The sequence below is a fragment of the Populus alba genome, chromosome 10 (assembly GCF_005239225.2).
Source record: "Populus alba chromosome 10, ASM523922v2, whole genome shotgun sequence".
Taxonomy (NCBI): Eukaryota; Viridiplantae; Streptophyta; class Magnoliopsida; order Malpighiales; family Salicaceae; genus Populus; species Populus alba.
The window spans coordinates 4,603,103-4,616,110 of NC_133293.1; the positions used below are offsets into that span (position 1 = coordinate 4,603,103).

A 13,008-nucleotide genomic window follows, 5' to 3' on the forward strand; every position below is an offset into this window, starting at 1 on the left:
TATCATTCCCCAACTTTGCGTGGGCAACTTTGATCATTAAGTTTTTTTTTTTTTTCGCACTTGCCCCTCAGTGTGGGGTGTGATCCTAATCAAGGTTATTTCTAAAAAAACATTACCAAGCTCAAAATAGGATTGCAAATGATATATTTCAGCCGCGTGAAAGGATTATCAATGATGACCTTTCTTCATCTCAAATGCATGCATTTATGGGCAGTAAGCCTTGCTTTCATGCACGTATACAAAATGATTTATTCATTCAAATCCTATGTGTGATTATAATCATACCCTAATTCATTCAAAAGTTGAGTCACCTCATGGTTTTGTTTGTCTTTGTTTTGTCTTTTTTTTCTTTCAAGTTTTCTAGGTATATGTTTACCTATTTAAGGAAGCACTTGAATTTTCAAAATGCATTTGTTTTGGACAAATATCAACACTTTTTTGTTTTTGTACTCACTTTGGAGATCCCAAAAAATATCCTTGAAATCATATGAGATTATGTATGGTTTTACAAGAAAGGAACTCCGAAGGATTCGTCATGTTGTAGTTTTGTGAGCAAAAGTTGTGCTCAAAATGTTATTTACATGTAATAACAACAACAAAAAAGTGTGATATGAACACAAGAAAGCACATGATCTTATACTAGAAAGCTCATTGACAGAGAAAGTCTTGTTCAAAAGCATTAAACGAAAGGCAATAATAAGGCAAGCTTCATTGGTGAATCTGCTCTTAAGCTAGCCCCATTTCAAAAGTTATGTGCAGAGAACTCAAAGATAAGGTAGAACAACACCACAGTCAAAATTTGAGTTCTTCAAAATTCATGCTATCATTTCCGCACTTATGCTGGACCATTTATGCTTTTCAGGTCCCCAAACATTCCAACCTAATATGCTTCAAGCAGGATTAGGCAACGGGTTCATGTTCATATTAGTGGTGTCTTTCAATTATATCCACCTGGCCTTGATTAATTCCAGAAGCTTTCTCTTGAAGGCATTACAAGTATGGATGCTATGCCCAACAATACCAGCATGGTATTCACAATTGAGTTCTAGCTTATACCAATTAGGATAAGATGGTTACATAGGTGTCAACGGTTCTAGAGCTATCTGCCCGATGCTCAATAGCTTTGAATACATCTCATTCATGGGTAGCGATAGTGGAGGTAGTTGTTCTTGAACCCTTTGATAATTTTCAATTTGGCTTTTGGCTTAAAATTTTTGGGGTTCAGGCTTTTTTATGTTGGCAATTTGGGATGGAGTGTGGTAGTTTTGGGATGAGTTTTTCCTACCCCTATAGCCATCTTTAACATGATGGACCTCTTTTCTTTTGAAGCCTCTTTTCTCAGTGGGTGCAGAAATTCTACCACTCTTGACACCTTGCTCCATGCGTTCACACATTACCACAACATCAATTAATTGCTAGGCCGAACTACCCATCACATGTTCGTAATATGGTGCTTTAAGTGTGTTGACAAATAAATAGACCATCTCTTTGTCCAGAAGTGAGGGATGTACTTGAGCAGCTGATTTCCGCCATCTTTGAGCATATTCCCTTATGCTTTCTTTGTCCATTTTCTCTAGATTGGATAAGTTGTTTCTGTTGGGAGTGATGTCCATATTGTACTTGTATTGCTTGACAAAAGCATTCACCATATCTTTCCATCTCTGGATTTTTGTGTTGTCTAATCTCATATACCAACTCAAAGTTACCCCACTTAAGCTGTCTTGAAAAAAATACATTAGTAGTTTTTCTTCATGTACTACCTCTGCCATTTTGTTGTAGTAGGACTTGAGATGAGTTATGGGGCATTGTGTTCCACTATATTTGATGAACTTAAAAACACAAAATTTTTTTGGGACAACCACGTTTGGGACCAAACACATCTCTACTGCTCGTACCGGGTCATATAAGTTTACCCCTTCAATGACTTTGAGTCTGGCTTCCAGCGTATCTATCTTAGCTTGATTAATGATATTAGATGACTTAGCCTTGTGAGGCTCGTTAACAGATGCCTTCATGACTGTCGGGGTTAGTGCAAGTGTCGCTGACTGCACAAATGTTGGATTTTGCTAAGGCTCTTGACCATGTTCACTCATTCTTTCTTTAGGCTGAACTGTAGTAGGAGGCTCTTGACCATGTTCACTCATTCTTTTTTTAGGCTGAACTGTAGTAGGAGCTTGATTAAAGGTGACCGGTCGGTAACAAGGACCTTCATTAGAGGTATTTCTCAGTGTTTGCTCGAGTAAGCTAGTGAAGATCTTGTTAGTTGTTGTTTGTGGTGGCTTGCAGTGGCAGAAGCGGTGGCTTGCGGTGGTAAAGGTTGTGGCATGAAGCCCGGTGGTGAAATGTCAGTGGCTTCAGGCGACGATCTTTCTCTCTTCTCTCCTTTGCTTCTTTGTGTTTTTATTTTCTTTTCTTCCTATGTTTTTCTCTTTTTTTTTTCTTTCGATCTTCAGCTCCTTCCCTCTTGTATTCTGCTGCCCTCTCCTCACTCTTTTGTTTTTTTTTGCTCTCTTCCCCTGTATTTATTATAGGAAAAAAAAAGGGGAGAGAGGCAGGGGCGGCAACTATGTAACCGCCCCGAACCGTGCAAGGGTTACTTCCCCTCCATTCTTCCACCATATGGCAAGCAAGTAAGGATGTTATGTCGCTGTCTTTTTAAGGTTTAAGAGATAGAGGGAGAGAGAAAAAACAGGGGAGAAAGTCTTCTTTTTCCCTTGCCTCGTGCATCAAGGGGAAGAAGACATATGGTGCTGTTCAAAACGGCACCATTTTTTATTCTTTTTCTTTTGTTTTTTTTAAATGTATGAAACAACATCGTTTTTTCCAAAACACATCATTTCATTTAAATGGAAATTGGCACCAAAACACGTCAGATTCCTTTCGCCAATCTCCTTTAACCAGAACCAAAATCCTGTGTGTGGTTAGGCTAAACTAAAATTCCTTTCGCCAATCCCTTTTAACCAGAACCAAAATCCTGTGTGGATGGGCTAAATTGAAATTCCTTTTGCCATCCCCTTTAACCAGAACCAAACATATTATGTGGTTAGGATAAACTGAGATTCTTTTCACCAATCCTCTTTAATCAGAACCAAAATCCTGTGTGGTTAGGCTAAACTAAGATTCTTTTCGCTAATCCCTTTTAATCAAAACCAAAAAATCCTATGTGTTTTCCTATTGGCAGGGTTTGAACTTGCTTCTTTCTTTTTTTTGAGAATTTCCTAATGGTAGGATTCTTCTCAATGATAAAATTTGATCAAGCTTTTTACTTGATGCATTCTCTTTTCTTTTCTTTCTTTTTTTTTTTACGAATGACCTCGGTTTTTTCTAATTGCAAGGTTCCTGGTGGCTGAAATTAACTAGATTTGCTTAATGACATAGTTGGAAAACTTGGTACTTCCTGATTGCAGGATTTGACCTAATAATTCTCGATTGTGGGGCTAACCTAAAGACTCTTTCTGATGACAGGGTTGTTCTTCTCATTTCAATGAGGGCATGCTTTTCTTGTTCTTCCTGATGACAATGCTTGAACTTTCTTTGGGAATTTCCTAATGGTAGGGTTCCTCTCACTTTTCTTATTAATTGCAAGGATTTTTAGTGGCAAGGTTGTCTTGGTAACTCCCAATCGCGGGGTTTGAAAATTCAGTACTTTCTTATAACAGGGTTGACCTGAAGACTTTTCCTGATGGCAGGGTTAATCTTCTCATTTCTTTGAGATTTTTCTAATTGTAGGGCTTATCTCATCTTCCTCCCATTCTAGGGTCAAAACAATGATTCTTTGTCATTCATCAACTCAATGATTCTTTCTTTATCCCCAATCTTGCTGGACTACATTGAGGATTTTTCCTGTAACAAATCAAAAATATATCCAATGCTTTGACATTAGATGACATGCATGTATCCTTACCTGATTTGAAATATAGGCCCCCTTTTTCAATGTTTCATCATCACAAGGTGTCTTTGTTTGTTATTCAAAGGTTTTTTTATTCTTTCAATGTACTAGCTCATTCGTGTGCTCTTCTTTCACTCAAATGTAAGTGTAATGCCCATCTTGGGTTGTCCACGACGATTATTACTCTCATTGCTTCTCAAGCTTAACCATGCCTCCAAGTGTGGTGTTACTCGATTCATCATGAAGGAGTTGAAAAAATGATCCATCTTCTAGATTCTCTCAAGAATTGTCCTTTGATTGGTTGTACAAGTTTTGCCAATACCCGTCAAGAGGTTTTCTAGTGTTTAACCTCATTTTAGATTGCCAATCAGTCATGGACTTACCCCTAGTTGAAACAATACTCTTCAGTCTTCTTGGAAACTATCCAATCACTCAAACATGCATCTTATAGCTTGTAGTAAAAGGCTTATGGTTGTATGCTTAGTGTTCTTCTCAATAGATTCTCTTTAGCTCATCTAATCAGAATGTGAAAAGAAATGTCTCGGCCTCATTAATAATGTTACTTTTATCACACATACTCATGCCGTGAAGGGTGCCTTTGGGCTTCAGAACAAATGGTCCCACAATCAGTCTTTGTGGTAGGCTCCTTTTCCAACATTCGCTCAATGTAGTTGTGTGATAACATCTGTCGATAACCATGTTTCAAAGGATGAAAATATGAGATTGTCCTTTAAGTGCAGCATTGTTCCACAGCCAGTCTTGGTGGTGTACATCTTTTAGCCATTCAATTACATTTATTTGTGTTTCCTCATCAATCGATAGCCATGTTTCAAAAGATAATGATATGAAAGTGTCCTTCAGGTACATCTTTGTTTCTCAATTGCTGATTGGGTTCACTAAAGCATGGACTGTTTTTGAACGACATTGCCCCCAGTATGATCTGAATGTGCTCGTTTATTGATTATCTTTCTTTAACCCACATTGTCCTCAGTTCACTGATTCATCAATTAATCATCTTTCATTGCCTCCTAGTTGATTTGAATACTGCTTATTTTTTCCTTCTTACGGTCCACTATATTGCCCCTGGCTGCTCCATTTTTCAAAGAGTGATGAGAAGTGTCAATGTCATTTCTGTCAAGGATTTAGCAGACTCAATCATTGTTCTTCTTTGTCTGACAATCTTCCTTATTTTGGAATCAACTCTCAAATTTTAAAGATCATGTCTATTCAAGTCTAGTTTGTTGAAATGAAATCAGAGATGTCTTTGTTTGAAAAAGATCTTTTTGAAAAATCAAGCTTTTTTGGCAAAGACCCAACACATGTTTTTTAAAATATACAGTCCTTTGATTGTAATGTATTTTAAAAACAAAAATTGACCCGTTGTAAGATTTAAAATGGTTTTTTCACGGTTATTTGTATCCATTTTAGACTCTGATTTTGGGTGCCTTTTTTATGGTTTGTGATGAGACAACTTTCTATATATGTCCAAAAAGAATACAAAATGCTAAAGTCAAAACTCGAGGCTTTATCAAAAAGATTGTTTCCCTTTTTAGCATTAATTTTTATTAGTATGCATAATAACAAATAGCTTAATCCATGAAGCCACGACTCTTATAGAAAAACTTTTCCAGTTTTGAGAGCACCATTTATTGGTTCAAATTGCTTACTTGATCAAAAAATGCTTTTAAAAGCACGTAATGTAGACTATGGTTCATGGCTATGAAAGAAAGGAAATTCACAGGCTCAAAAGGTGTTTGAGGGTTCAAAGACCTAGGATCAACATCAACTCATTTTTTTTCGTTGTCTTTGTAAATGAAATGACATATACCCATGTTAACCTCATTAGAATTCTCTTAACATGGGTAATAATGCAAATCCAACTTTTTTTTTATTAATGACCAATTTTGATCATTTGATGACATTAGAAGCTTTATCATGGATACCAAAAGTCATGCTTATAGCTTAGTATCTTTCTGGTGTTTGACTTTTGGCATTTGTTGTGTCTAATAACTGTGACATGATTAATTCTAGCACCCATCTTCACTGCTTTGTCTAGGTGGTAAGGAAAGATCAGCATCAGTATTTTCTGCCCCCTAGTCTATGTCTTTTTTTTTTTTCTTTTAGCCCTTTCTCAATCATTGGAAATTTTTTGTTAGCCTTCAAAATATCTCTCATTTGCCCCCGGTATGAGGTTTGATCCTATTCATGGTTTCTTTTGAAAAGAAAATTATTATGGCTCAAATGGGGATTATAAGGGATATAATCTTTAGACAGTGAAGGGATAATAAAGATGGCCTTTTCTCATTTCATGCAAGGTCGCATAGAACCGATAAATTTTGACCTTATCCAATGTAATAATTTGGACTTATAAGAATCATAATTCATGAGTCCATAACTACTGAATCCACTACATATCATTATACATATTGCTAAAACTTAGCTATATGATGTGTGGTTTAATTTTGTGGTGAGCTCCAAATTTGCTTGGTCATCTCATGTTGTTTATCATGTCAACGAAATATTTTTGCAATCAAAACACTTTTAATCCTTCAAAATTGCTTAACTTTAACCGTCGCATGTTGGAGTTTGATCAAAATATTTTGTCAAAATACCAAAAGAAAAACATCTCATGATTTCAAGACAATAATAAGACAAAGAATAAAGCATAATTCATTAAACATATGTGATGCATTAATGATATATGAAAGCATATCGCAGCAAAATACAAATGCTCATTCTCTTGATAGTTGCATAATGTTTACGCCTTTGTCAGCATTTTGCAAACTACTGGTTATTGTTGAAGACAGAGGTAACTATATGGTAGGTACCGCCACTCTTCACAAACTCAATTTGCCCCTTGCTTACCAGCTTCCGGACTTGATACATGAAATGTTTGCAGTTTTCAATTGAATGGCCCAGGACCCTGTTATGATAATCGCATCTTTGGTTTAGATCATACAACCTAGGAAATGGTGGTTGCATGGGTTTTGACAAAGTTGGAGTAAGAATTTCAGAGTCTATCAGATATTGGTAGACAAACTCAAGTGGAAGAGGTATGTTGATCTCTGACAAAGGCATTTAAGTAGTTGATGCTATAGCGAGACCTAACACACAATTAAGGTTTCCCGATTAAAAGTTATCTTCAAATTCGTTTGTCCTCATTGTTCTAGAATCCATGGTCAAACCTTCAATCTTTCCCATTTTGATAGCTTGTTCAATTCTTTCTACAATCCTTACAACTTCAAGAAAATATTGAGTTGAGCTTCTTCTCAAATGCTCATAATAAGGGCATTGAAAAGTGGTGGCATACAATATCACCATTTCTGTATTTATTTGTGGAGGTTGAACATATGTTGCCTTATCTCGCCATCTTTGCACATATACCCTTACAGACTCTTGATTTTTCTTCTTCATAGCCATTAGGATGGTTCTGTCACAGATTAAATTTATAATGCTTCAAAAAGGCATCTACCATGTCTTTCCATGCCTTGATCCTCATATTGTCTAGTCTTATATACCAGCTTAAACTAAATCTAGCGAGACTATCTTGAAAAAAAAATATCAGCATCTTATCGTTATGGATCATTTCAGCCATCTATTTATAGTATGACCGGAGATACGTGTATGGGCATTCTAGTCTAGTATACTTGACGAAGTTCTGCACTATAAACTCCTTCGGCACCACAATATATGGAACCAAACAAACTTCAGTCGCTATCACCAGGTGAATCAGATTATTTCCCTCAATTACTCTCAATCTTTCTTCTAAGGTGAATATCTTGTCGAGGTTTATGAAACTGATAGACCTATTTTCAGAAGGCCCATCCATAGGAGCTTAAGTTGGCTGGATAGGGATTGTAGGCACAAAGTGCTGCTCTGTTACTGAAGTTGCCCCCAGGTTCTAAGATGTTGCGGGGAAGTGAGTTGTTGGTGCTCTTATAGATGGTTGTGCATAAATCCCTTTTCCATTCTTGGAGCTCAGCACTTGTTCGAGCATATTTGTAAGTCTAGCTACTTCACCTTTGATGCTCTCAATTTCATTTTGATAATGGGCCTCTAACTGAGCTTTTACTTCATTTTTTATCTTTCAGCTTGTAAGTGTAAATACATTTCAACCTGAAGTGATGTATGATAAATGTATAAACATTTTTCTATATGATGAACTCGTCCTTCATAGGATGACATATGGTCGTAACTCTTGTATGATGAAACAAGAATCTTGATTTTTACCCAAACTCTATAATGAAAACTTTTTGAGTGACGGTCATTATGTCACCCACAAGTCTTAAATTTAAGATGCTTCATAAAGGGTTTGCCCTTATGCAAATAAAGATGGCACATACAATTTATGAACATGCTTTATTCATTGTGTGAGACAAAAGGTAGGTTTTTTACCGAGTCTCAAAACAAGTCTCATATCTGCCTAGTGACAGCCTTTGTAAAGGCAATATAGGGGGTGTTGTAAAGAATAGCTAAGGCAGGTATGCTCGTCATTACTAAGCAGACACTCAGATATAAGTTGGATGTTTCACGCATCTGAACCCTAATCAATAGTCATGGGGAAAATTGCTAATTCCCCACTTAACTTAGAAGCTTGTGAGTGCTTTTCAAAAAATTAAAGCATGTGATGTCATGAACAAATATGTACAGAAATTAAAGCGTGTAAGAAAATAAATAAAAGAACTCCATATTAATAATAATTAAAAAAAACACACACACACACAAAAATAAGACAACATGAGTATCAGACAAAACACAATTATCAGCCAAAAACAATGCTTAGTCCCCTAGTGAAGTCGCCATTTTATCACACGTGTGCGACGTCGCGGCGATTGTCCACTCTAAAGAAAAATGTATAATCTATTTGGCAAGTATGGGAGAAAAGGAATTATTGTCTCTTATCAATGGAAAATTTGAATAGGAGTCGCCATCTAGTATTCTAGACACTAGAAACCCTAACTGGTCTCAAAGATAGGGTATGAAGACTGGTTGCGTAAAGGGAAGGTATTAACACCCCCAACTACGCTCTACCTAAGGTAAGCTGTATTGTTTTATTGTTTGATAAAATCTAAGGTTTTGGTTACGTTTTCTAATTGTTCGTTCTTTTAAAGGGTCAAGAAAAGTCCTTCTTTGTAAGGAGATTCTTATGTTATCAGGTAAAACATAACTATTCTATATCAGGAAAAAAAAAATGAATATTCAGAATACGTTTTACGTGTAATGTCGTATCCCGAATACTAAAAGACAAACAAAATAAAATTTTGTTATTTTTGAAATTTTAGCCAATATTATCTTGACTTTAATAAACTAGTTATTAAAACCTGGCATGCATGCTAAAACATTGTTTTTTTTTATGAAAAAAAAACACTATGATTTTTTAGCTTTGAGACACTTGGTGTATGCACAAAAAAACATTTTTTTTTTTTTAATTTTTTTAAAGTTGACAAAAACCTGGTATTTTAATACCAAATTTGTATTTTTACGACGTAAAATACAGACCAATATTAAGTAAAAAAAAAAAAGTAGAAAATACACAGAAAAATTACAATTTTTTTTAAAAGCATTTTTGAAAAAAAAAATTAAATTGAGTCGAACCTAACCCAAAAGAAACTAGGTCAAGATCGGCCCAAAACAAAATTAGGCCAGAATCGGCCCATAGATAGCTGGTTACTGTGTTGTGCGCACAATAACCATTGAATTATAATTAGGTAGTTACTGTGCTTTGCACGCTAACTACCTAATTATATTTCATTTGCTGCAGAACGAGAATTGCTCACATTCTACATGCAAATGAAAATGAACACCAAAACGGGGACAAAAGAGGACGAGAAGATTACCTCGAGTGGAGGAGATTGTTTGCTATCGTTTGCAGTGGCTGGGAAGCCTGGTGGTGAAATGGTAGTGACTCCAGACATCGATCTTTCTCTCTTCTCTCCTATGCTTCTCTATGTTTTTCTTTTCTTTTCTTCCTTTGTTTTTCTCTTCTTCTTTTTTTTTTCATTCCTTATCTCTTTCCCTCTTTTGTTCTGCCGCCCTCTCCTTTGTCTTTTTTTTTTTTTTTTGCTCTCTTCCCTTATATTTATAGGAAAAACAAGGGAAAGAAAAGCAAGGATGGCCACTATGCAACCAGTGGCGGAGCCAGAGTTTTTTCAATGAGGGGGCAAATTATTAACAAATACTAAATTATATAGATGTACATTAGAAATCAATTCAAAGCATATATACTAATTCATATCAAGTAAAATTAATTTAAAAATACTTTTAAAATGAAAAAACTTACATTATAATTGTTCTCTTCGAGTTTTCATATTTTGAAATCGCTTCATAATAGCTTCATTATCGATCTTATCGAAGATATCTTTCTCAATATATACAACCAAACTATCATTCATCCACTTATCTCCCATCCTATTCCGCAATCTACTCTTGACAATATGCATAGCAGAAAAAACTCTCTCCACTGTAGCAGTTGCAACTGGTAGAAGTAATGATAATTTGATAAGCATATATACTAATGGAAATATCAAATTCTTCTTTGTTTTTACCATTTTCTCTGCAAGACTAGCAATACCTTCAATACCAGAGAACTCATCATCACCACGTAGATCAATAATATACGTATCAAGTTGGTCACCAAGTACCATAAGGTCCACTATAGAGAATTCACTGGGATAAAAAAGAGCAAGACGAAGAAGCTTTTCTTTGTTGAAAGTAGAGAAAAAGTCACCTGGGTTTAAACATGCCACACAAAGAAGTAACTTTGTACTCGTCTCAGTAAAACGATCATCCAACTCAGTAAGTTGCATGTCAATGATATTGTTAAACAATTCATAACGGAAATGGTGTAGGTTTGTTATCCCTTGAGATTTTCGCCTTAAACGCCCACGAAGCTTGTACTCATCATCCATGTTTAGAATATTAATATCATGTTTGATGCAAAAAGATGACACTTCTTCTAGTAAAGATTCCCAATAATTCTCTGTCATCATTTTGAATCGTTCCTTTGATGTTTTCAATAAACTCATAGCATTTTCTATGTTTTGATCTTTTCTTTATAATGCTTGTGAAAACTCATTAGTAACTGTTTATATCCTTCTCAAACAATGAAGCGTGAATACAAAATTAAATGATTCCATAATATCTGTTAAAACGACTGCTTCTGTTCTCTGTTCTGAGTTCATCCCATCCTCCCTTATAATCTCAAGCACGTCAAGAACTGATGAAAACATTGCAAGTAGACGAATAATTGTAACATAGTGGGAGCCCCAACGGGTGTCACCATACCTTCTAAAAGAAGTTTCTTGATTCAAGCCTCGTCCACTAGCAATTTCTCCATTTTTAAGTCCTTCAATAATTCTAGCATATTGTTTTTCTCTAATCACCTCCATCCTTTTGCATGATGCTCCAACTATGTTTATAATGCTAGAAATAAAATTGAAGACATCTCCAACTTCATTATGCTTCTTTGTAACAGCCACAAGAGTCAATTGAAGTCTATGAGCAAAACAATGTACATAATACGCACTTGGATTGCTATTTAGAATAAGTGCTTTCAAGCCATTGAATTCACCTCGCATGTTACTTGCTCCATCATATCCCTGACCACGCAATCTTGATATGCTTAACCCATGTTTAGAAAACAAAGCTTCAATAGCTGCCTTGAGTTAACTAGCAGTTTATCTCGCACATGTTGAATGCCAAGAAAACGTTCAATTATATGTCCATTGTTGTCTACATATCGTACAACAACAGCCATTTGTTCCTTGATTGATATGTCACGTGACTCGTCAATTAAAATTGAAAATAATGAGTTACCTAGATCTTTGATAATCACATTTGTAATCTCCTCTGCAGCAACTTGAGTAATGTCTTTTTGAATATCTGGAAAAGTCAATTTGTTATGTCTAGAAGCTTCATTAAAAGTAACTCTTTTAATAGCTTCATTATTTCTGGAAAGAAAATGCAAGAGCTCTAGATAATTTCCTTGGTTGCTTGAACATTCACATTCATCATGGCCACGAAATGGAAGTCCTTGGTGCAACAAAAAATGAGCACACTCTATTGAAGCATTCAACCGAGTTCGATAATCACTTTGACTCTTTACTGTCTGCTCAGATAACAAAGTCATGATACTTTGTTTTTCATTCATCAAATTTTCACATTTTATTCGAGCTGCATTGTGACTACTATTAGACTTTCCAATATGAAGATCAAATCTTTCCTTCTTTTTCCAATTTGAAAACCCATCACCCACAAACGAATCAACATCCCCTTTTGACTTGAAGAAATAACAATACAAGCAAAAGGTAGCATCTTTGGCTATGATGTACTCTAACCATTTTGGATATGCACTAAACCAAGCTGAATTAAAGCGTCGTAGTGTTGATATATTCCCAAATTGTTTTTGAGGAAAATCACAGTGTGAAGGTTGACAAGGACCTTTTTGTAGATAAGCTCTTCGGATTGCATCCCTATCATTTATATGGTATTCATAAATTGGTCTTCTTAAGCAAGGGTCAGCAAGGAGAGTGTCAGGGTTGATTTCAATATGACTTTTCTTTGAACTTGATGGAGTTACATGACTTGAAGCTTTGATTGACTCTTCATCCTCAAGGGATTTACGCTTGAAATATTTGTCTAGTGACATGTTAATTTAATATGAACCTGCTGGATTTTTTTTATCATCATTAGTGTCTACATAATAATTAACACAACTACATAATAATTCACTGTTAAATAAAAATCAGTTAAGTTACACAATAATTTTAAATCTTTCATATGAAATTCATAGCAAAATACACATCAATTCATCAAAATCAAAACCTATTTCAATTCATATCTATATACATATAATAAGTATGTTGATTAAATTATACTTAATTATTTCTAGATATTTAATTGAGGAGCAATGCCTAGTGTATGTGTAAGAGAAACAATTCTTGAAAAACATACTTTCTACTTGATATTTTACTTACAAACAAGTCATGAAAATATTAAATTTCAATAAACTACTTTGCCAATGCAAGAGATGTCAAGAATAGTGGTTTTGCATGAATATTAATTTATTCCTTTATAATAAGAAAAGAAATATTTAATTGATTAAATTAGTAGATTTAAAC

At 35.1% G+C, this 13,008-nt stretch overlaps 1 protein-coding gene across 1 annotated transcript; it reads right to left on the reverse strand.

The window, feature by feature from the left end:
* Positions 1-10,974: 10,974 nt before the first annotated feature.
* Positions 10,975-12,536, reverse strand: LOC118034538 (uncharacterized). Its single transcript, XM_035039871.1, has 2 exons — positions 11,577-12,536; positions 10,975-11,487 (listed from the first exon to the last, which is right to left on the reverse strand). Exons 1-2 carry the CDS (start codon positions 12,534-12,536, stop codon positions 10,975-10,977), a joined length of 1,473 nt encoding a protein of 490 aa, XP_034895762.1.
* Positions 12,537-13,008: the final 472 nt, after the last annotated feature.

Bases quoted from the DNA above. Each gene is read 5' to 3' on its own strand.
- LOC118034538 (XM_035039871.1), bottom strand. From the start codon at position 12,536: ATGTCACTAGACAAATATTTCAAGCGTAAATCCCTTGAGGATGAAGAG. The intron at 11,488-11,576 runs GTGCGAGATAAA...TTGCGTGGTCAG, and splicing joins GTTTTCTTGGCATTCAACAT to GGATATGATGGAGCAAGTAA.